The sequence below is a fragment of the Seriola aureovittata genome, chromosome 12 (assembly GCF_021018895.1).
Source record: "Seriola aureovittata isolate HTS-2021-v1 ecotype China chromosome 12, ASM2101889v1, whole genome shotgun sequence".
NCBI classification, from domain to species: domain Eukaryota; kingdom Metazoa; phylum Chordata; class Actinopteri; order Carangiformes; family Carangidae; genus Seriola; species Seriola aureovittata.
Window position 1 is genome coordinate 16,320,466 of NC_079375.1, and position 24,100 is coordinate 16,344,565.

Below are 24,100 nucleotides of genomic sequence, written 5' to 3' on the forward strand. Positions count from 1 at the left end.
TACAGATGTCTGTTCGTCTATCTCTAATAGAAACCATAGAAACTTATGTATCAAGTCATCACATTCTCTCATATGATTGAAGACAGCCCCTGGCGCCTTCAATTTAAAAAAAAATTCTATATACAGTATATAATAGGTGTCTCTGTTTCTCATTAGTTCATTTCCAGCTGTGGCTTGAGTTCAGTCTGATGAATTCAGAAAAGGTCGTTACTCACCTGAATTTAACTTATGAAAAAGTATATTTGTGGAGTAATAGTGCGTTGCTTTCAACTCTGTCAGACTGAGCCAGAGAAACAAATACAAGTAACATCAACATTATGAGATATTAAAAACACAGGTCCCAGGATATACAGGGTTACACAGAAAGATTAGACTTGGCTGACTTGACATTTTCACAGCAATGAAGACGAAATGATGAATTAGAGTAAGTTCATGGGAACAGAGGCATGCCCTAAGTAATGAAAACATAAAAATGGCGTATGTTGGACTCGTTTCATTCCAAAACAAGACATTCAGTCCAGTCGCTTTTGGTCAAAAATGTATTTTGGTATTAAAGGGCTATTAATCTGACAAAGAAACATTACTGCTTCTCATTTAAAAAATAGCAGCATTTAATAAAACGTTACGATCTGTCATTTGAAAATATTGAGCAGTGAGGTGATATATCTTCTCATGTTTGTATATTATTGAAAAGGGAATTTATTTTATGTCTAAAGAGCATGTTATGGAAGATAATTTGCAGTGTTTGTGTGTTAATGTGTGCACCTGTGTGTGTGTGCACCTGTGTGTGTGTGTGTGTGTGTGTGTGTGTGTGTGTGTGTGTGTGTGTGTGGTGAGGGTAGGGCAGTTGTAACATTTCTGTTGCGATTATGCTAGCAATCCAAAGGTCATTTGTAGCAGTGATGCTATTTTTGCTATCGTACGGGTCATCCAAGGTGAAACTAAGCAGTTTCCTCCTTCACTCTCTCTCTCTCTCTCTCCAACATATATCCATGTTGCTGGGTCATCATGACCTGGGCTGCGCTGCTGCAGGGCTCTGATGTAGCGTGTTGCAGTGTTGCAGTGCTGTAAAGTTAGCAGTGGTTCGTAGGATTGCTGAAGGGGCACATGCTGTTCTGGGAAAAGCGATTTCTCTACACAGGGTGTGGTGAGTTACCCTGCCTGTGCGATAAGAGCAGAATGGGCCCCTGGGAGCCCAATCATTCAAATTCCCCTAGCAAACCCTGTACAATGGATTCACCAAAAATAGAACCACTGGCAGCATTACAAAATTCTCAACAAAAAAACAACCCATGATTTCTTCTGCATGTAATAAATGGGGCATTATAAAAGTGAAATAATAAGCATTATATTATCACAGCAGACAGGTTCACAAGTGTGTGAGATCATTGCAACATGGCCTTTCATCATAGGTTGTTTGTCTTCAAGAAATTTATCATCTGTTCACGAGGAATCAAGAAGTCATAGCAGAGTTATTAGTTCAGTCTGTCTCTCTCTTTCTCTCTTTCCCCAGTAGCAGGCAGGTCAGCCTCCTCTTTGCTCCTCCCCCTGTTCTCACCTGGCGTTCAGCCCAGAATGTTGCTGCAACCTTACTAGCTCTCATTGGTCCCAACTCTCACACCTCTTCGCAAGAAGGGAAATGACTAACCTCTTCTCCCTCATGCCCTGCCTTGACTTCCCCCTTGCTTTCACTCTCTTCCTTTCTTTCACCTCTAAACACATTTTCAATGGCCGGCTTTGCTGTACTCAAATGTAAGTGATACAGGATTTGATCTGATTTTCCTGCATCGACCAGAAGAGGTGGAAAGTTGTGAATGGCTGCTTTGTGCATATCTGTGTGTGTGTTTGTGTGTGGCGTGGCGTGATGAGCGTGTGTGCGCACTATGTGTGTTTAGAGCGCAGGGCGGGTGAAAGTATTATTTGTTTTAGCTGACACCCCTGCATTTCTGACATTTTTACATATTCTTCATTCCCACAGCTGCAAGGCTTAGTGGCATGACTTTAAAAAACACTGCAGGTCAGAACCTCCTGTGAAAGATAAATGAGTGAGAAAATAAAGGTGAAAGCTTTCTTTGGACGTGTATCGTCAGACTAATCTTTCTTTCTGTCTTTCTTTCTTTTGTGTCTCTCTCTCTCTCTCTCTCTCTCTCTCTCTCTCTCTCCCCAGAGGAAGTGCCTTCCCTGATGTCTGCTGCAGCTTTGACCTGCTTCTACAGCTGAAGCTCCACCCTCCCTCCCCCCCGCCTCGCTCGCTTGCTGCCACAGTAACACGAGTACAAGGACAGCAACCACACCCTCCTCGCAGCCTACGCTCCGGCCCACTCGTCCATTCACCATCATCACCATCCACTCCTCGCGGCAGGGCTCCAGCCTCAGCTCTCCTCACCAGACGGCCTCGCTGCCAACTGCTCTCCACCAGCTGACCAGCCTTACCACAGCAGCCCGATACACCACCAGGCCCACGCAGCATCTCACCCACCTTGCCTTTAACCTTCGCCTTCGACCCTCTAAGCCTCCACTGGGTCCTCAGTGTCCTTAACCTACCTGTAGCAGGCTACACCCAGACTATCACCTTTGTTGCCTGCTTCACTGCACCGAACCAGAGGGCTCTCAGTTTGGCCTGTCCATCTGTTTGCCACCTTGGCTTATGAATGCTGTAGATGAGACTGTTCAGCAAGCAATAAACAGTGAAAGAGAAAAGTCAAGCCAAGAGTGGCAACTTAATTGTTAGGCTAAGTCATCTCCCGGATATAATCCCTTTGTCAGTGGTTGTTGGATCAGGAAAATGATCCAATAGCATCCCCAGCGAAACGTTGTGCTGTAACATTTCACTTTGGACAAGGAGCCGTCTCAATCAATAGGAGCTTCTCTTTCTTTCTGAGTATTTCATTTCAGCTTCACACACGAGTGTCACAGACTTTAACCGCACCAACAAAAAAAACAAAAAGAGACCTTAAAGTTGTGGATTAAAACACTAGAGGTACTTTATTCACATTTAAACAGATCTCAGCTTGGAATACCTTTTACCAGCGTGTTACCATGGCGATGAACATAGCACATATTCGTGACACAAAGTGGCTGACACTGGAGGTATGTAGGGAGTTCCAGAGGGGTACGTGCTCACGCTCCGACCAGGAGTGCAAGTTCGCTCATCCGGCCAAGAGCTGTCAGGTGGACAACGGACGGGTCATCGCTTGCTTCGACTCACTCAAGGTAAGAAACAGGAGGAGGTGAACAGGATGTCCGGAGGTCAGAGTTCAGACAGAGACATAGGCCACAGATAAGAGACTGAGCACATTCAGTCTGACAGGTAGTTTAAGGGAATGTATGGAGTTACAAACTGGAAATATCAGTAGTTTATAGTTAACATCATATGTTAGAGTGCACCATCTGCCCAGGGCATGTGCTGTCTTTGGTCCCACCTTCTTCTGGTCAGGTGACTGGAACGTGTGATCAAGGGCACAGAAAGGAGGGGGTGTTCAGCTTTTTAGATTCAGGAAACAGAAGTCAGGCGTTTCTAACACAGTACTGTGGAATTTTCTAGGGCAGACTGAAGTATCTTGACTGGTGTTTACTGCATTTAGTTCAAACAGGAGTCATTTAGGAGTTAGTTGCACTTCCAACTGATTACATTGTACATAAACACAGTTGTATGAATTTACAACATCAGCACAGACCCTCTGGAAGTGATAAACATTGCCATGTGCCAGCTTTTGAATAGGAAAACACAAATGAATCGGCTGTCACATGTACAAACTCATGGATGCCCTGAGCACAACACGTCTCAACAGCTAGCAAGGAACGAGGCGATAGCATCATCATGAAGCTCTCACCCAGTCAAACCACTTCCTGTGTAGAGGCCTAGGGGCAGTTAGAGGGGGTTTCTGTGTGTTTGTATGTGCGCATGTGTGTTTTAGAGCAAAGTTGGGGGCAGATTTGGGGCACCGTATGCAGTAATTTTCCATTTGTAGACGGCAGCAGGAAGGCAAACACCTCTTTTTCTTTCACTCCCTCATTCTCACTCTTTCACAATCTGTCTTTTTATCAGAGCACAGGATCTCTAGAGATGGGTGGACCTCAACCCAAATTTTCCAGCACAGACATATACACACACAGGTTTTTTACTTCTGTTTGTATTCTGCCCCTGCAGACATTGGTGACTCGTGGTCATTGGCAGTGTGTGAGCAGGGCAGGGTTATGATGAGGACAGCGTGTGTGAGTCGACTCAGAGAACAGTGTTTATAACCAGATGTGGACAGAAGAACATTGTCAGGCCCATGCCTTACTCTTCCCAAGTTTCCTCACGATCTGCTAACGCCTTGCATGTGTGTGTGTATGTTTGTCAAAATGACAAGCTAAATTAAATAATAATTCTTGACTCCTACTTTTATAGTTTTGGGCATCATTCCTATCGATGGGAACTGCCACCATCATACTTCCTTATTTCAGAGATTTTACAATTTAATTGAAAAATCTGGGAATGTGGCTACTTTGCTAAAAAAGAATCTTGACAGGGCAAGAGGCACAAGCAGTCATACGATCAGACTGGTTTTAAGTATGTAAATAATATTATACTTAAATAATATCATATTTAAGTATGATGTATCATACTTAGCATAGTTTTACAATGCAATAAGTGATTATAGCAAACATTTCTGATGTACTCATTTGTGGTTTTACATCCTCATAAAGAAGTAAATAATCTGGCTAAACTGTTGGTTTGTTTACAACTGGTGATATGACCTGATTCATCATTTCACTGATGTTGCTGTTTTCCTAGATCTCAGAAATTAATTGGCTGTGTAAAATGTTATAATAATCAATAAAATTGTGGCCAAAACTACAAAAGGAAGTCCTAAGTCGAAAGAAACTGGAATCCTTCAGCAGCAATGAAACTGCTACAAAAGCACGACGCACAAGTGTCCTCCTGATTATCTGGACCTCACAGGCCCCTTAGTTCAATACGGTGACCACATTCACCGACAAAACAGTGGAACTTTTATCTACAGGTGGAGGGATCTCGATACGTGAACATATGTTTAAATTGTCATTCATGCTGAGGTCGAGGTCAGCCACTGGAAAGGAGTAGCTGGCAGATATATGGAACTATTTGAAGGAACCCAGGGGCCTATTTTAGTAGTTTGGACTCATTTTCCACTAGGACTTTTGTATTAATGGAGATGGGTGATACTTTTTTTAACCAATCGCCCCATTTTTTCCACTGGTAATGAAAAACAGAGCAGGTCTCTAAAACCCACAGTGGAAAAAACAGCAGGAGAGAGCGCAAGAGAAAGAGAAAGAAAGGAAGAATGGAGGAAATCTAAAACGAAGGCTGTTGCTGTATTTGCATACATACACCAGCAGATAAGACCTAAAGATAAAACATATAAGCACAGACACCTTCACCACGTTGTGACAGTTCTACCATTTCATAAACCCACAAACACGTTCACTGACAAAAATCACTTGTCCTACTTCACTGTCACACAGGTTGAGTTGTTGAAATAGGACAAATTCTCAATTTAGTTGTGTTACATGAAACCACATCACTCCCCATGACTAGTCTTGCACCCACACACACACACACACACACACACAAACACACTATAATGCACCCTCTTGGACACATGTGCACACACTTTCTGTCCATGAGAGAGGATCGACCTTCTTTTCGAGAAGTGTATAATTAGAACAGGTCTCACATGATCGCCAGTGCATAGCTGAGCAGGTCACACCCAAACCCAGTCATTTCCCCAACAGCCACTCTCTCTCTTTCTGTCGTCTTTTTTACATGGCACACACACTCGCACACGCACACACAAACATGGGTCCTGCACTAAACCATGCTTGTAGAGTGCATGCTGAGGGAATTAGAGAAGGGAATATATTTGTACCAGAAACAGCAGGACCAGTTAAATTGCAATTTTTCATGGGAAGATGTTCATAACACTAATCAGATGTGGATGATATAAGCCTCAAGCAAGACAATCAGTCAGAACCGAGTTTTCATCTAGGTCACAGAATTAAAAGAGTTGCGGTGTGTGTGCCTGTGTTCGCGCAAGTACAATATACATGCATGTGTGGGTGTTCACTGGCCTTAGACTTGGCCTTAACCCCAGAGTTCAGCCCTTTGTGTTGCCTGTGTATCTGCTTGGTGCAGCACAGACAGCTCAGCTATGTCAAAGTGGGGTAAATATTTGGAGAAGGATAATGGCTGCCTGGACTCCCTGATTTAAAGTCAGCTTTGTAACTTTGTGTATTAATGATTAACTACTCAGCAGACAGGTTAGCAATGATACGCTGATACTAAATCTGTTTTAAACGGCTCTTATTTACAGCTAAGTATTTAGACCTGCATTAGTATAAAGGCAACATAATAACTGATGAGACAGGTGGAAAAGTGTGATGCAGCATGTGATCCTCTGAGCTGCACAGTGACTGACAAAAATATAAATAGGAGGGTTTAAAATGCACGTGATATGTTGAGGAAGTAACCTACTTTAATGTTCGGTAGTTGTAATCACATGTGCTCTCTACGTCTTTCACTAAAGCATTCCTAATTAGATTGGAGTTTAATAGTCAACAGAAGCAAGTGAGCTAATGCATGCCTCATTAGTTTATACTAGAATGAGTTGGAGATAATATAGCTTACTCTCTACAGTAAATGAACTGTAAGCTCCACCCCACCCACACAGAGGAAAACTGCCATCTTATTTCATGTGCTGTACCATCCTACAAGCCTATTCTAGTCCACTTCTTCTTCACTCCTTTTCCTTTCCTCCGTTGGTTGTTTTCATTCTCCTCCCATCTTGGTAGCTCCTTCTGCTTGATTTCCCGCTCAGTCTGGTTTTTGCCTCATTTACTTCAGGCCACACCCATCCCTGGACAGGGTGGTTCACATTACACCCTGGTAGACCAACACACACACACACACACACACACACACACACACACTTGAACTCATACGTGATGAATATAGGGGCTGGAGTGACATCAGCTGTGACCTTGTGTGAACTTGTGTGAACCAGCAGCGGCAGGTCTTTGTTTACGGCCCAACACTCCGGTCCATGTTGTAAAAACAAGGAGTGGTAACTGTCTAGCATAGAGAAGTAATAGTCTGATCACACACACAGTAACACACAACATAGACCTTGTACTTTGTCCACCTGCAAGCCTGACACACCCACTGTCATCATGTCTGAGTTCTGAAAAAAAGAGAGAGTGTGACCGTGTGTGTGTGTGTGTGTGTGTGTGTGTGTGTGTGTGTGTGTGTGTGTGTGTGTGTGTGTGTGTGTGTGTGTGTGTGTTACATCTGTGTTCGTGGTGCTGTTCCAGCGGGTTTCTTTGTGTTACTACACTGTTCTGAGCCAAGATTACATTCCTGCAGAGCAGAGGGCGGGTAAATACCTCTTATTTATCTCTCTCTGTCTCTCTCTCTCTGTGTCTCTGTGTCTCTCTCTCTCTCTCTCTCTCTTGCTCACTCTCTCTCTCTCTCTCTCTCTCTCTCTGTCTATGTCTCTATCTGTCTTTCCTCTCATTTTGCTGACCATATTTTGACAGCATGTTTATATTCTGTGGTTAGATGGAACAGTCAGGTTATACACACACACATAGGCTAACACACACACACATACACACTGAGTGGTGGTTGGCCAGACAGACGTGTGGGGTAAATATTAGCGGCGTTGCTAGTCGACAGTGTTTTTTATGATTTCAAACAAATTGTCCAGCCAATCTCTGGGCAGTAAAATCAACATGTCGTGCTGTCTCTCTGTGTAAGCATATGGTTATGAGTTCAGAGGGCTAGTGTGTATTTGACACTGCTGTCACATGCAACACACTACATTAAAAGACACACTGCACTTGGCCACGTGCAGGGAACAGTTGTCTTTTCTGTGGACAGTGATGAACTGCTAAAAACCAGAGCAAAATAGCAATGTTTAGCTTGTTTGAAGTGTTTAATTTATCTTAGTATTTTATGTGAATCCTAGTTCAAAGCTTAAAAATGCTTATACTGTTACAATATGCATTTTGTACAGTCTTTCATGTATTTTTTTTTCTGGATGCTGCATGACATTAAGCATGAGTGTGAATAAAACAAAGATGGAATGATCTGACATGTTAAACTGTCCACTGTATTTGACATAAACAGATCAAACTTCCTTCTTCAATAGATCTGTGCCACACTCAGATACAATCCAAGCGCAGTGTTTATCTGCACAACAGCCACAGATGGGCGTGTGGAATCCAAAGCCACTCGAAGACGTGTGATCCTCACATTGCTTGCTTCACTGGCTTCTTGCCAAAATTTTGTAGCCCATAGAAAACAATGAGAAGGAAAGGAAAGGGGACACCTGTGCAGAATATTATAATGTCAAAATACGACCAAGACAAAGGTGTTTTCAGGATGATGGTTTCATCACACCTGTGATCAAAAAGGTTTGTTTTCAGTAGCGCTGTGCTAATCTCCAGTCATGGTACTGCAGTGATGCTATAATCCAGACAGACACTGTTTTTTTGGATCCATATGGGCTTCTGTCCTCAGCAGCTGACGCATGGAACCTCCATCCTAATTGGATTTTTAATAGGATATCTGTGGGTGCACCCACAATGAATATTTCGCTCCCTAAATTAACAAAGGGTGGATTCAGTCATCCATAAGATACAGCTTTTACTAGAAGACAGCTGTTCATATCATAGTGTCTGTGCTCAGTCTTCTCCATAGCTGATTAAAATGAGCAGGTTTCACTAGATAAGAGTGTGTGTGAGTCACATTATGGGGCTTTTATTTTAGTAACTAGGGTCTTTTACATCTCTGTCTCCTGGTGTTGATGGGTCCATTCTTACGCCTTTCTCGCTTTCATGCTTGGGGGAGATTTGTGTTTTGACCACACTAATCCTGGTATACAAACACGCAACTCACAGACACATACACAGAGTCGTTCTTTGCTCTGCTCATTTCGTGGTGTGTGCATCCTTGTCAGATCAGGGCGGCTGTGCATTTTGTCTTTGAGCTTATGTGACGGGAGATCAGCGACAACAGCCCGTCTTTCTTCTCAGTGTCAGCCGTCCCTGTCCCTCCATCACACTGGGCCCCTTTATAACACCACTGATACAATGATTACTTCTCTAGCCTCTCTTCTCTGTTTCTCTTTCTCTCTCTCTTTAACATACAGACATACCATGAAACCTCACATAGCTGGAGGGCTTTTTTCCTTCAACAGTCAACAAATATTGATGGATCACAGCCACAATTGTGAAATGTACGACTGCAATATTACATAATCTAAAACTCATAAACATGCATCAGTATGCAGTCACGCATACATTTCTAACAGTTGGTATGTCACTTGGTTTGCATTAAAAGATTTACATCCAGGGATTTATTGGATACCACAACCTCCAAGCAACTATTAAAGATATTAATTAGAGCAAATATTGGCAAATATTGAAATTTTTACTTTATAAATGTAAAGCTTTTTATATCCGGACACTGTCGAGGGAAATCAGCCCTCACCATGCTTTATTTTTTTGTAAAAGCTTTATACAAATCAACTTTTTAATGCTTGTGACAAGGAATTTCCAGCTAGAAGTTATGGTTGGCTACACCTGGCAGACATGAGCAACCGACGCAGAAAAACATGGTTCAAACCTACAGAACTTTATTTAAAATTCAGCTGGAGATCCCCAAATTTTCAATAATACATTTCAATAATGATAATAATAATACTGTGAATCCCACCTGTTTAGGGTGTTGTGATAATGGCTCCATCATTACTCATAAAAACTATATAAAGACATACATTTAACTTTAAAAGAGGGAAACTAGACAATAAGGGATGAAATAGTTTTTCGTAATCTCAATGTACCTTCAGCCTCATAACTGATCTGACTTTCCCTAATTATCTCTATTCATCTCTGTCTCTAAGTTTCTCTTTCTATGTCTTTCTTGTCATCTCTCTTATTACCCCTCACATGCAAACAGTCACATATCTAGTCATCAGTCAGCTCAGCCATTATCCTCCCATTAGACAGGTGAGAGGTGAGCTTGAGGGCACAGTTACTCGCTTAAACTCAGCTCTCTCAACACCTTTTCACACTGCTCCTCCCTCTTGCCAGCTGTTAGGTCCATCAGTCAAGTTTACCCTGCCCTTTATCTATCAAATTGTGAAAGAGTTTGTGCCAGAGGCCGCAGGGGCATATGCCTGCTGGTTAGCAGTGGTGAAAGGCACGAGAATGTGAGGCAACAAGGAAAAAACATAGTTGCGGTAGCTGTTCATCTGTTTTTCTCTCGTTCAATTGCTGTCTCTGTCTATCTTCTTTTTTTCTTTTTTTTTTTTTTAAGAGCATTCCTTCTCAGAATCACAGTGCCTGGGCCTGTTAAACTCACAGCATTAGTCTTAATCACTTTCTCTGATTCAGTGTTGAGTCTGATTCCTCCCATTGCTCTTAACTTTGCAAAAATATTCCCATTTTATCAGGTTTTGTTGTATGACATTAAGCTAAGGGTCTGAAAAGTGAATCAAGTCGGCATGTAAACACACCACCAACATCCTCACAAATGATGTTGTCTCCTTTTTGGCTCGTCAGGATCCATCATGTGTCCTTGTTTTTTGACCTGAAATCGTGGCACCACCTGAGGGCCAATTAGTGTTATTAGTTTTGTGTGACAACCACAGACCGCTTCAGTCTCTCTTTACACTGCCTTATATTGCACTGCATCCCCTACATTGTCTATTACTCATACCAGGTACATAACTTAGAATTAGTAGTGTTATTACTTTCATCGCTTTCCCCAATTACATAATAATTTATCTCAACATTCTGTATTTTTTTAAAAGCATCGGTGCATGACATTTCCTTCCTCATGTTGGCTTACTTTTTATATGTGTTTCTGGATTAATTACAGTATGACCCGTTAAAAATTGTTGACTCGAGGCTGATTGGTAGAACGTCATTGATTAGATGCTGGTTGTTGTACTATTTATTGATCAAAAACTGCAAATGAGAGTGGTTAGCTCAGTGAGAAACTTTCAGTGTCTGGAATTCAGTAAATTCGGTTTATCATGTAATAGAATAAATTAGTCATTCCTCCGGATGGTTTTTCCTGCCTTATTTCTGGATATCAACACTTTCTTAAACAATTTAAATTTCCTTCGAAACCAGTTTACAGTACATCTGCAGTTCAAAGCAATTAAAACGTGTGAAGAAGGAATATGAGGCAAAATCTCTTCTTTAAACTGCAGTAAGAGAGCGAGAAAGAGGGCGAAAGCATCCCGCTTGTGCTAGTGCCAAATCCAAAGGAGATAATCACACGCAGAAAAGGATTAGGCCAGTTGACAGTGAGATTAGAGTTGCGGATAGGATTACAGTCTGTTAGATCAGATTAGCATAATACATGCCAGATTAAATCTGTTAGGGCTGCAAACCAAATTAATCATCTTCCTGGTGGTTGTTACTTGGCCAGTGATGGAAGAGACTTTTTCTTTGTGCTCCTACAATACAGGTGTCACAGAGCTGAGGAGGAAGTGAACCCTGTGCAGATAGGGGGGGGGGAGGGGGGGTGAGGGTTAGAGAGGGAGAACAGAAAGCCAGGATCAAAGAAAGGTATATAAAAGAGAAAAGGAAAAGTGACATGCCTGTAAACTTTTTCTTCAGCTTTTGATGTGTTAAGATGCATTGCAAAGCTGCCACTGTGAAATGGTAGAAACAAGGATGTAGCCTACATAAGAGGGAGGATAAAGACAAAAAGATGGGAGAGGCATCTTCTCATCTTAGTCAAAGAATTTTTCCTATGTGCCTTTGTTACCTCTGCTTTATATCACCTCCCCATTTTTTTTCTTATCTGTCTGTGAAAAAGCGCATTTGATTTTTACTGTTATTCAGGGCTGTTATGGTCGTCTAATGCTCATCGTGATGTGTTTAATAATTTCATCATTAATGTATATCTATCTATATGTTGGGGAATTGTCAAAATACATTGGCTATTGATGCAGATGCTATTTAATAAGAAATATTCAAATCTATTCAAAAGCGAGCCAAGCCACTAGAAGTAAAGTCTAACCTTTAGTATCACATGTTAATAAATGGCAGGCTTGGATACTCAGTCTGTGAGGCCTACAGACACAGAGCACACCTCAGTCATTTCAGAAACAACAACGTCGTTATTGATGCCTCGCTGCTGCCTGGACCTTGTGATTTCTGCGCAATGACTCTTCTTTCTCTCTCCCACTGGGAAGCACAGCTCGCGGATGATTAAATGAACGTTCCCAGGCCGTCTCACGTACTAGCACTGCAAGTGCTGGATGGCTTTCATAAAGTGATGCTGCTGAGATCAATACCGGTGTGATTGCGCTGTTATTACTGATAATGAAAAGTGCGGAACTAACCTTGTTAGCCCTCACAGGAGAAGAGGCAGCAGCGCATTGAACAGAGACTGCAGAGCAAAATTGGCGTAAATAAAGTCACATGAAAGTGTGTTTGCGTGAAAGGAGATAGTGAGAGATAGCTGGAGAGAGGAGGGGGAAAGAAACAGAGAGGTCTAAGTTTGGATCCAGGGCTCCTGTGTACGTGACATCTGACCTGAGGCATTTTTGAAGACCAACACCCTCTCAAGTGTGAATAACTCTTTGCTGTGTGTGTGTATCTTTCTGTTTGTGCCTATATAAATAGTTATGTTTATGTGGCTGCTACTGTGTTTAATACATATGTGTGTTTACATTTGAACATCAGCTGAGACTACTGCCACCTGCAGTTTGCTCGTTATTTCTTTAAATTATTTCCCTAAACTTTGAAATCCCCTCAAACTTTCCATCCACAGACATGTTGTATTTATCTGTCTAACCTTATCACTCTCTGTGTGGTCCATGTTGTAGCTCGACTGTAGCCTATAATCCTTTTCTCTCCGTCGTTGTTTGGTGAGGGTGCAATGCGTCACCGGGGGCATATTGTAACTATTATCATAGATTAACACTCCCTCCCTCCTCCATATCTCCATAAGCCCCACTGGTCACATCAGCTCCCTGACCAATAAGCTGCACAGCATGGATCACTGTGTACTTCGAGTCCCAGCAGGGAGATATAGACATACTCCCAAGGGTCTGAATGTGTGCATGGTCTGATATAGAAATGCAAGCCCCAGCAAAGAAACAACCCTGCAACACAGAGGACTGCATAGATCTCAGATCTCTTCTTCACCCTCTACAAAAACTTTACTGCTAATTTAATGCTGAATTGAGTTGCTAAAAACAAAAAGGAGATCAATTGTACTCTACTGTAAAAGGGTGTTATTGATTGTGAGTTGCTGATTAATCTTTTTTGGTGGCTTAATCTTTGCAAATGCACTGAACACAAGATTATACCGCCACATCTTAATATTCTCAGTTTCTGGTTAGCTACTGTGTGTTTCCAGTAATTTGCATGCTGCTTTACTGACTGTCAGGAATTTCCAGTTTTCATGCCATGTAAGATGATCTGCACATGGTCAGTTGATATGTTTTATATTTCATGCCATATTTGAGTGCACAGTAGACAAAGAGACCAACCACTGGGCCTGGTCCTTTGAGTCTCCGCTGCTCGCCAGCAGAACAAAGCTTCTTTCACAGTGTGTGTGAGGAGAAAGGGCTTTCATCTCTGTGTATGTTTAGACAGAAGTCACTGGAACGCAGGGCAGAGAGCAGTGTAGCTTCACACCAGAACCCCACACGACTGAGTCTCACACCACAACATCACACCACAACACTGGAGTATCAAGGAGAAGAAGAAAAATAGATTTGGTTAAATAGTAACTGTGAGTTTAGCACATTTTGAAAGATGCACATTATATGAAGCACCTATTCAGAGGTGATGCTTCCTATCAGTGATACAAAGCAGATAAACACCTGAAAGTAAGGGTTTCACACAATCTGAAGCCCACAGGAAGTTTTATTGCACTAGTTCAAATGGGGTCGGCACACATGACAGATCTAAGGGTTCATGAGATGTTTAACAAGATAGGAAAGGAGAAAAAAAATTTCTTCTACACAAAATTGATTTTTGTACTTTTATTTTTCTCTCTCTCTGTTCTTGTGAATAACACAGTTTTACCTCCTCAGGCATTTTATGAATTATTAGAATAAAAAGAAGTCGTTGAAGTCACAACTCAGTCATATGTGCAATCTGTAAGAAGCGGTTGCAAGCATCCGTTATGCAGCTTTGTTTAAAGATGATTTCAAGTGTTTTACATAATCCATAAAAAGACATTAAGACAAGATATTTAAAAAAAAAAAAACAGGGCAATAGAAAGGTGCTTTTAAATGTGAGTGTAATACAAATGAGTGCAGTACAAGATGTAAATGAATATTCACAGTTTTAATTTAATGTAAAGGCAGAGGGAAACAAACGTTCTAGCCTCAGTTTTAAAACAACTTGGAGTAGTAAGTAGAGTAAAAAAACAAGCTCATGTTTTAGGTTGTTGTATAAAATTTGTATAAAAACTGTATGCTGCTGTTTTGCATTGACTCTGATAGCAAACAGACCTGTCTCAGCAACAGTTCATAGCAGATCAGTGATGTATTTTGGCCCTAACCTCCGTGGTGCCATATAAACCAACAGCAGCAAGTAATCACAAGTCAAAAAAGTTGGGACCTGCTGCTTTACTAGATACATTTTACTGTTGCCCTTAAGTAGAAACCATTTTTTTCTGCACTTTTCTACAGTTTCACTCTTCGTTTGACGCACACACACACACACACACACACACACACACACACACACACACACACACACACATTAATACATCTTGCTGCATGCTTCGTCTCTTCTCCTCCAAAGGATGGGATGCAGCCCCACCCAGCATTCTTTACACATTGGTTCATTGTTTGTTTAAATCCCACAGTCACAAAAGCAGGGTGTGTGTGGTGTGGTGTGGTGTGTGTGTGTGTGTGTGTGTTTGCGTGCGTGCGTGCTTGCGTGCGTGCGTGCGTACCGGTGAGAGACAGAGTTAGGAGAGAGAAAGCGCGATCAGGGTGGGACATGTTATTACAACTTATCATCAATCAGAGTACACAGTAGCCAGTGGGATTATTGTTCCCAGTTTGGCAAGTCTGATCTCACCAGGAGAAACACAGACCCCCCACTATTAATACAAAACACAGCCTGAGCTGAGCTTGTAGGAGACAGGAAAAGTTCAGTAGAGCAGCAGGAGCATGTTGAGAAAAACAGGAGTGACTTTGCTGTTGACATGACAATATAACAACATAATATCTTATTGTATTATGTATTTTAAAAGGAACTGGACTTGATAATAATTCAGTTTAATCATTAATGGTCTTTTGCATTGAAAATGATTAATTCTGTTTTCTAAAGTAATTAAAATATTTTACAAAATGAGATTTGAAACAATTTACTTATTTATTCAGCACTGTAGTTTAAACCATCAATTACCTCTTTAGTCATTTTGCAATTTGTACATTTCACAAGACATTTCTATGTAACAACAACCAATTTCTTAGACATATCATAATTTAATATTATAATAATTTTCACTTTTGTCATTTTGGAATTGTCACCCTTGATAAAATAATACTCTTGCTGTAAGGAAAAACACATATGAAAAACTGATATCTGCCATATCAGGAGTCAAGAGTAGTAAAAACATTCCTGAAACAAATATGTAACTGCTCTCTGCTCATCAACCCACTGACTCTAGAGAATCAACCAATGACGTGGATTAATCATTCCGAAGCTGCTCCCTTCATTGTTCTCGTCAATTCTGGCACAAGCACTGAGCAGTGACAAATCAGTTTTTTCTCTAATCACATTTTCATCAAGTATTTTCTCAGAGTGCCATGAAAATTGTGATTGGAAGCCGTCTGTGGGTCTCCATAGCGCATCTGATTTTACCTGATATAAATGGTGTCGGTGTAACAAGATGTAATTCTCTGTTCTAGTTTCCTCTATGGAGACAAAAGAGCAGGTCAGCGATAAGATGATATCTTTATCATTCATCTGGAGTATCAGCTTTTTCATGATGGTTGTTTTAGCAGCACAGATATAATAAAAGGCCAGGAAACAGGACAGAGAGGGTTGGCGTCTGGATGCCCTCTACTCTTGGACTAGTTGTGGCTGCAGGCTTGGCTGCATCTGTAATATTTTCTTTGCTGAGTCCCTGTATCTGCCAGCGATCGGGAAGGTTCCAGGAATCACAGCTTTGTCAGAGCAGGAGTTACTGGCTGCTCTGTTGCCGTGGACACCGTCTCTAGCTGCTCCTCAAGGCCGCTCATGTCACAATAACAGCCACAAACATGATGTGAGGGGCGACGTCTTCCTCCTCCTCCTCCCCTCCGTCTGTCTGCATCTCCGTTTCTCTCTCTCCTCCCTGCATGTGATGGCCCACACTGATCACTTCTTTTGCAACTTCTAAAATTTCCCTGACGCAGCCAGGCTCTCGCTACAGAGTCACTATGACTGTCTCTCTCTCTCTCTCTCTCTCTCTTGCTCTTCCACTCACGCAGCCTGACGTTTCCTCTTCTGGGACCTGATTTTTTATTCAAAATGGCTGCCGGTGTTCGTTGGTGACTTTTTCTTTGGATGATTCGGCAGGAAGGCAGATAAAATTAGCTAAAGTAAAGTCAAAACCACATGTTTTTTTTCTGAGACGTTACCCTCCCACCTTCACACACACACACACACACACACACACACACACGCACACGCACACGTATATACCACTGCAGTTGTGAAGCCAGCGGTCAACAGTTGGGGTCATATGGGGTGAAAGCAATATGATCCTCCATGCCTTTGCAACCAGCCCCCACGCACTCTCCACACACTCTCAGCCTCCCCTCATTGCATGCCATTGTCACTCTCTGGATGAGTGCTATTAGGACCTACTTTCAGCTCCTCTCGTCTGACGCACATGCATGCCACGCTCGCCCACGCACACACCTCTCAGAGTTGTCAGTGTCAGAATTCATCTGAATGCCACCTCAGCGTATGCACACACAGTTAGTGCACATCCTGGTCAGTCTTGCATGCTAACAGGAGACCTTTGCCTCGGCATGGAAAGTTGTGCTTCGGTTGAACTCAGCTACATTGCACCTAAATTTCCCTTTTAAATGGGTTCAAAGTTATATAAACACCCATTTTATTCAATACTATACAAAAAATGTGATATGTCCCTATATCCACTTGTATCTTTAGTTCACTGAAGGTGTATTACACACACCGTTAGCGGTTATTAAATCCAGACATCAACAGGAAAGGGCCTTCACTATGCACATTTTCATCTATATCTTTGTTACCTATAGAAATATCATAGGCAGTAGATCTTTACTAGAATTTTAAAGGAAGACAGACAGATCCTTCTGTCACTTAGCTCTCAGCAGAGATTTTATATGGAAACTGACGACTAACAAGCACCTCATTCATGTACTCCCTGCAGTTATTGAGGCATAAGGAAAGATAACAAGGGCACAGAGTAGAGGAGACGTGGCTGTAATCCTACTCTATGCATTCTGTGTTACTGTCACCTGCCTTATGCAACACAATCTGAAATAATTTTAAAAGGAGATCCAAAGAGAACTTGAGATAGAAACTTCAGACAAGAAAAAAAAAAAATCTTAGAGGCCCCCCTGCCATTTAAGTGTGCCCCCACCCTGCTCCTTATCTCCCCCTCTTTCCCTCGCACCTGTCTTGTGCTCCAGTGTCAGTGAAAGTGAGGGAGATGGGAGAGGGAAATGAAGTCATGACAGAGTATAGAGCTGAATCCCAGTGGGGACAGCTCTGTCAGCGAGGGAAAGCACAGGCCGCCACAGTCAGCTCAGCTGTGCCACAGGGCTGAAAGTAAATACACGTCTTTCCTAAACTGTGGACGTGTTTGTGTGTGCGTTTCTCTTATGTTTGCATGATGTGTATCTGCCACCTGTTATGCGAACATGACCCCGGTGTGCATGTACTAATGAGTATGCATTCTTGCGTGTGTGAGAATGTGCTTGTCCGGCTTCTTCCTTGAGTCTTCCTTTCCAGACTGAAGGTATAATTGGATACTCACAGCAGGCAGCAAAAAGGGATCCCAGTCTTAGATAATTATTCGAAGGCTTTGAAGTGTGACCTCCGGATGACTGCTGATACAATATATACGGATCATCTGAGTGGGCAGTATTTATAGTGTCAGTAAGACATGTAGCTAAGCTGGACGTCTGGCCAGCAGCACCACAGTGTCAGTCATGACCCCCTGGGGCCAGCACACACCCATGAACACGCACGCACGTGCACATGTCCCTGCTGGGACTGACAGAAATAGCAAGCCGTTAACAATTACTGCTAGACTCAACCCAGACCTAATGTGAATTTGAGTGTCTGACATTGAGCTAGCTAAATAAGGTACCGTACTTATCATACCAAAACTTATTGGTATTGTAGCATTGAACACAATAAAGGTTGAAGTAGAGACCACGATTAGTTTTTTTTAAGTTTGTCAGCATTGCAGGATGACAACCCAGTTCATAAAAACAGAAAAAACCTGCTGAAATTTTGACAGAGTACAAGGGAAATATGTCAGCATTAGCCAGTGAAAACTGTGTCCAAGTCACTTCCCCGAAAACTCTACCCTTTTTGTTTCAACATATTTTTGTCCATAAATTGTACAAATACCATATTTTCTCGTTCATACTTCCTTCAGGGCCGTTGTTCCAGGGAGAACTGCAAGTATCTGCACCCTCCTCCTCACCTAAAGACCCAGTTGGAGATCAATGGGAGGAACAACCTGATCCAGCAGAAGAACATGGCCATGCTGGCCCAGCAGATGCAGCTCGCGAACGCCATGATGCCCGGCACGCAGCTACCACCTATGGTGAGAGGACACACACGTATGAACATACCACAGCTACTGCCCATGGTGAGATCACATACATGTAAAAGCTTGCACATATGCAGCTCCTTCGCTCTCTGTGTGGCTCTTTCAGTCTTTTTCCAACAGTCCCTCTCCCCAACAACTGTCCCTTTTCCCATACAAAAAGCTGACTGTTTGAGGTTTTTCACCTGTTTTATCCACCATTGTTTCATTTCTCTGCCTTTACTTTGTTCTCTTCCAGCCTATGTTCTCAGTGACGCCAGGCCTGGCCACCAACGCCAGTGCAGCAGCAGCAGTTGCAGCCGCGGCCTTTAATCCCTACCTGAGCCCTGTGTCACCAGGCCTGATGCCCCAAGAGATCCTGCCCAGCACCCCTGTCCTCATGGCCTCCAGCCCCACCGTCAGCCAAGTCCCCAACGCTGCAGCTGCTGCAGCCCAGAAACTGCTGAGAACAGACAGACTTGAGGTAACAGACAGACTGACAGATAGGACCTAGTTTTCTTAGTTTGTTTTGGGGCAAGGACATATTATGTGGCACAGAATCAACTCACTCCTCACAAAGATTTTTAGGGAAATATCTAATAAACTCCACACATGATGGTGTGTTTCTTTCTTAGGTGGAGCAGAGTCCCCAGGATGATAATGAGCCTATAAACAAGACAAGTGCTGTTAACAAGTGCTTTAACAAGCATAAGAGTAATCGCACCCTTTATTGGACTTGCACAAACCGTTTTTGAAACTGAATTATAATATTAATAGCAAGTACCATTATTAAGAAAGATTAAAAATAAAACCATGAGAGTTACAGCATTTCATCGGCTTTCAATTTTGAGTGAATTCCAAGAGTAATTTTGTTTGCTTTTTTGACGAAACTGCTCCCTACGCTTAATCTACCTCATCTCGATCCAGTACAGTCCATGATTTTGTACAGCACGCTTCGCAAAATGTCATTAGATAAGCACCAGAGATGAGCCTGAACTTGCTGAATATTTATTTGAGTAGAGAGAGCAGTAACGATTTCCAAAGCCTTAGTAATAAAATGGCAACAGCAAAGGAACACATTCTTTCTAGTCAAGATGAACTCAGGATTGTAACCCCTACTCAAAGCATAACATTTGTTGTGGCAGTATTGTATCATGGTCTGTCGAGGACAGTGTGAGCAGAGAAATAACTGTGTCTTCCTGGTTGTTACACTGCAGAGTCAAGGAAGAAGCCTTTGCTCGTTGATTCTGAGATACAGCGATAAAAATGAAACCTGGTCATTGCAACTCCAGTAACATGAGAAATTATTATTATTTTTGCCTCGTAGAATCTTTTATGTTTTAAAATATGTATGTATCACAAAACCACAAAATGGACTAGAAAGAGATGCAGTTTTGAGTTTGTTTGTTAGTTTGTGCGCGCAGTAAAAATGTATACAGTGGAGTTCCTCTTTTTCATCCCATCAGGAAAAGTAAAAAGCGAAGTAAAAAAATACAACTTTTTTTATCTTCATGGCGCAGACATTTATTTAAGCTATGTGATACCCATGTGTTCATGATAACTCCAACTTATAAGACGGTGCTGCCCCCTGGTGTCTCACATACAGACTTTTTTTTTTTAAATGTCTGAGCCTCATGCACCACTCAGCAAACACATCACAGTTCTTCTTACGGATACGCATACAACTTAATCATAACATTTTGTGTTTTATTTTGTAAAGTGGAGTAGTTTGAGTATCGCCTTGAACTTCCTTTGGGTAATATCCATCCACTACCAAACACAGGAGCTATATAGTAATTGTTGGTAAACAGGAAGTTCATTGTGTTGCCGTGCACCTGTATAGATCTTGTGTTTGGTGTGACAGGATATTGGGTAGAGGAAGGCCACAGCAAGGGGAACATAACATAATCTTGTAAAGCATTTTGATCTGTTTATTATTTATTGTACTGTGGGTCTCATGTGTTTTTAAGTTTAATAGATTTTGGTAAATATACTCCCTCTATAAAACTAGTGTCCAAAAAGAACACTTAATGGTACACTTAACTTGATTTTTCTGCATGAAGAGACAAAGCAGGAAATGTTTTATAGGGAAATACTCTTGTGCTGTATCCACAAAAGGTACTGAATCTGTCTCTTCATTATTTCTCTCCTCTCACCTTGTTTCCAGGTGTGCCGGGAGTATCAGAGAGGCAACTGCTCCCGGGGAGAGAACGACTGTCGCTTTGCCCACCCTGCAGACAGCACCATGATCGACACCAACGACAACACCGTCACCGTGTGCATGGACTACATCAAGGGTCGGTGCTCCCGGGAAAAGTGCAAGTACTTCCACCCGCCGGCCCATCTGCAGGCCAAAATTAAGGCTGCCCAGCACCAGGTGAACCAGGCCACAGCCGCCGCGGCCATGGTGAGCAGTCTGTACAAGCGTGGTCACACTCATTCACACCTACACAAGAAGGCTAAGGAGCAATTAAATGTACATCAGGATGTCTATTTATTATAAATGAAATCACCCAGTAGGGAATATGTTCTGTGGCTCATACTCATATTTGTGTTTGAACATGTTTCACCCTTCCCGGTTGGTACTATGTAGCTTTTCAGTTCTGCTTTGGCCAGGTCAAATTTTAAAGGTCTGCATGTTGGTTTGGGTAAAAAAATCCTCAGAGCTGGATGATATGAAGAAGGATCGGACAATGGTACATTGTAACCGTCATTATTTTTGTCATTATTTTTCCTAATATCACAAAAAAACGGTTGTCTTGTTCCTTGTTCATCTCATCCAGGACCACAACCAGAGAGTCAGTTCCTCTCTCTTTCTCTCTCTGATGCCCTGGTCTTATTTGTGACTCCATTGTTTCTGTGCTTCCTGTCTATTACTTCTCTTCCTCTTGACATTATTAAAAAGGATTCATTGTGCTGTCAGTCCTGTCTCACAATAACGGCACCGTGAATAGTAGTACAGCGAAACTTGTCTGTTGATCACAGTGTTCTCTTCATGCTCTTATTGACATAGTGAAGCATAGAGCTTGGGGTGAATCATTGTAATGTGACACTGACTATGATGTGCACAGTGAAACAGAAACCTGTGAATTGTGCTTCCATATTTTCTGTCCAATATGATTACTGAGACCCACTTCAAGTAATGATTGAATAATTTTCTCATCGCTATATTCACCCATCTTTGTGTGACAATAACTAATGTAGATTAGTTGTTATCATTGATTATTGATGATCATTTAACTGTTGAGCAGTAGAGCTAGTGTCCACACTGTGCATGCCTTAGTCCTGTTATCCCCTTGTATATTGCATTCCAATGATTTGTTTTTTTATTTGTTTTTGTTTTTTCTCACCTATACCCAAACTGCACTGCTGCCCCCATGATGCACCTCTGCTTGCTGGTTTATGTTAATGCGCTTGAACCCCATTGGCCCATTGCCATCATGTGCTCGCTGCCTGCTAATTAAGACTCAGTCGGCTGTCAAATCACTGAAGCGACCCCTCGACGCAACCTTTGACCTGGTACTATGACCTTTCACCTTTTAGCTTGGCATGTGGCTTTGTTGTAGAGCAGTGTTTTAACCAAAGATACCTAGCTATTTTTGTTGTCGTTATCTCAGTGCAATGTCTGTTTTTTCCTCCTGTTTATCTGTCATTATTGCCTGTGATAAAATGATTGTGGCTTTCAGGGGTTTAGCTCTCATCCAACACCAAACAACTTTCGTCACATAGAAAATCACCTCAAACACGAATTCAAATGTAGAATTTGTGATGAGGAGCCACAATCAATTCATCACCTGTTGCCTATTTAACAAAAGTCAGCGAGAGCTAGGGAAGAAGCGCTTCTATAATGGTGGCATGGCTTTAGTCTTACGTCCAAGTCAGTGGTCAGTGTTGTGGAGCAGCTCAGTCAAATGTGTGCATGTCTGTGTTGCTAGTGCATGTCAGATGGATAAGGGTGGGGCTAAGAGGAACAGTCTTTAAAACCATACAGGAGTGATCCCACCATAACAGATGATTACAGTTCAAATGATAGTTCACTCCATCATCAATTCTTGTCACAGATATTCAGACCTCAGGAATGGCCTCATGCGAAGATAAAATCCACGTACAGAGCATTTTATGGTGTAAATATTGACACCTGAAATATATTTTTCTACATCTGACTTGCGTCCCTTGGCCTGAGACCATTTTTGACATTTGTCTGAGAGTGAACCATCACTTAAACATGGCTTACACAGTTTATCATGGAGCTAGCAGTGCAGCCTCCCTTTCTCTGTGCTTCCTACTTGTTCCACCTCTTGTTAGCAGCCTTATTGTTTTAATAGTTAATGCTTGCTTATGTTGCATTTAGTCAGCCATAGTAGTACAAAGTTAATGAATCCAAGTAAGCTTCCTGATAAAATAATGAATATATTAATGCTTGTTAGCCAGTAGCTCGAGTAGGCACCATGCTCCTGCTTGTGTAGTACTTGTGTCAGACTGCTGCTTGCTTGCTACTGATGATATGATGATATTGTTGTTGTACACACAAGGATGTTGTGATGCTGTTCCTACAATGTCCTCTAACGTATGTACCTTTTTTTGTTTTCTTTTTTGCCTCTCTCCAACACACCCTCTCTGTCTTTTCCACACACCTCTCTCTCTATATCTTTCTTTCTATCTGTTTTTTTATTTTTTTATTTCCTTTCTCACTGACCTCCCTCCGTCTGGCTGGGCAGGGCATCGCCCCTAATGTCATGGCTCCCCTGCCAAAGCGGGCAGCCCTGGAGAAGGCCAACGGGGCCTCTGCCGTATTTAACACCGGCATGCTCCAATACCAACAGGCCCTGGCCAACATGCAGTTTCAGCAGCAGGCAGCTTTCCTCCCATCAGGTATGGCTCCAAAAGCAACCACCGCTAGTGCTCTGATCACCCAGAGGATGCCTGGATCAGTCTAACCTGGCTCCTGCTTGGCTGGGGTTGGATAAAGTAGTAGACTGCAGTACAGAACAGTTCAGTTGCATACTATTTTTCAACTTTTTTTTTTCTTCAGATAGAAGGAAGGTACAAAGATATTTAAACATAAAACCTTTAGATTTTATTCTCAGCCATTGAGGGTTGAACATGAATATCTCAAACTGCACTTTTAAAGCTAAAAATGCTTTAACACATTTGTGCACTATGCTTTGTATGGCACTGCATGGCCACTAGGTGTTGAGAACAGATTAGAATCTCTTTCTGCCTACTAATTGCCTTAATATAACTCCACATAGCTACCTGCTCCTCCTAGCACATGCAGACTGATTG

At 42.1% G+C, this 24,100-nt stretch overlaps 1 protein-coding gene across 26 annotated transcripts in view; it reads left to right on the forward strand.

Moving 5' to 3' along the window:
• The window catches only part of mbnl1 (muscleblind-like splicing regulator 1), a 50,310-nt gene that overhangs the window by 19,778 nt on the left and 6,432 nt on the right, over nt 1-24,100 (forward strand). For 12 of the 26 annotated variants that reach the window (XR_008829160.1, XR_008829161.1, XM_056390581.1 and 9 more), the window contains 6 exons: nt 2,168-3,213; nt 18,662-18,877; nt 19,074-19,298; nt 20,982-21,221; nt 22,280-22,333; nt 23,533-23,686. Coding sequence is in view for 24 of the 26 variants with exons in the window: in XM_056390581.1 (XP_056246556.1) it covers nt 3,040-3,213; nt 18,662-18,877; nt 19,074-19,298; nt 20,982-21,221; nt 22,280-22,333; nt 23,533-23,686 (1,063 nt within the window). In the remaining 2 variants the exon portion in view is untranslated. Of the gene's footprint in view, nt 1-1,639; nt 1,753-1,911; nt 2,018-2,167; nt 3,214-18,661; nt 18,878-19,073; nt 19,299-20,981; nt 21,222-22,279; nt 22,334-23,532; nt 23,687-24,100 lie in introns of those variants that run through there. The other 14 variants (XM_056390590.1, XM_056390596.1, XM_056390594.1 and 11 more) reach the window with 5 other exon arrangements.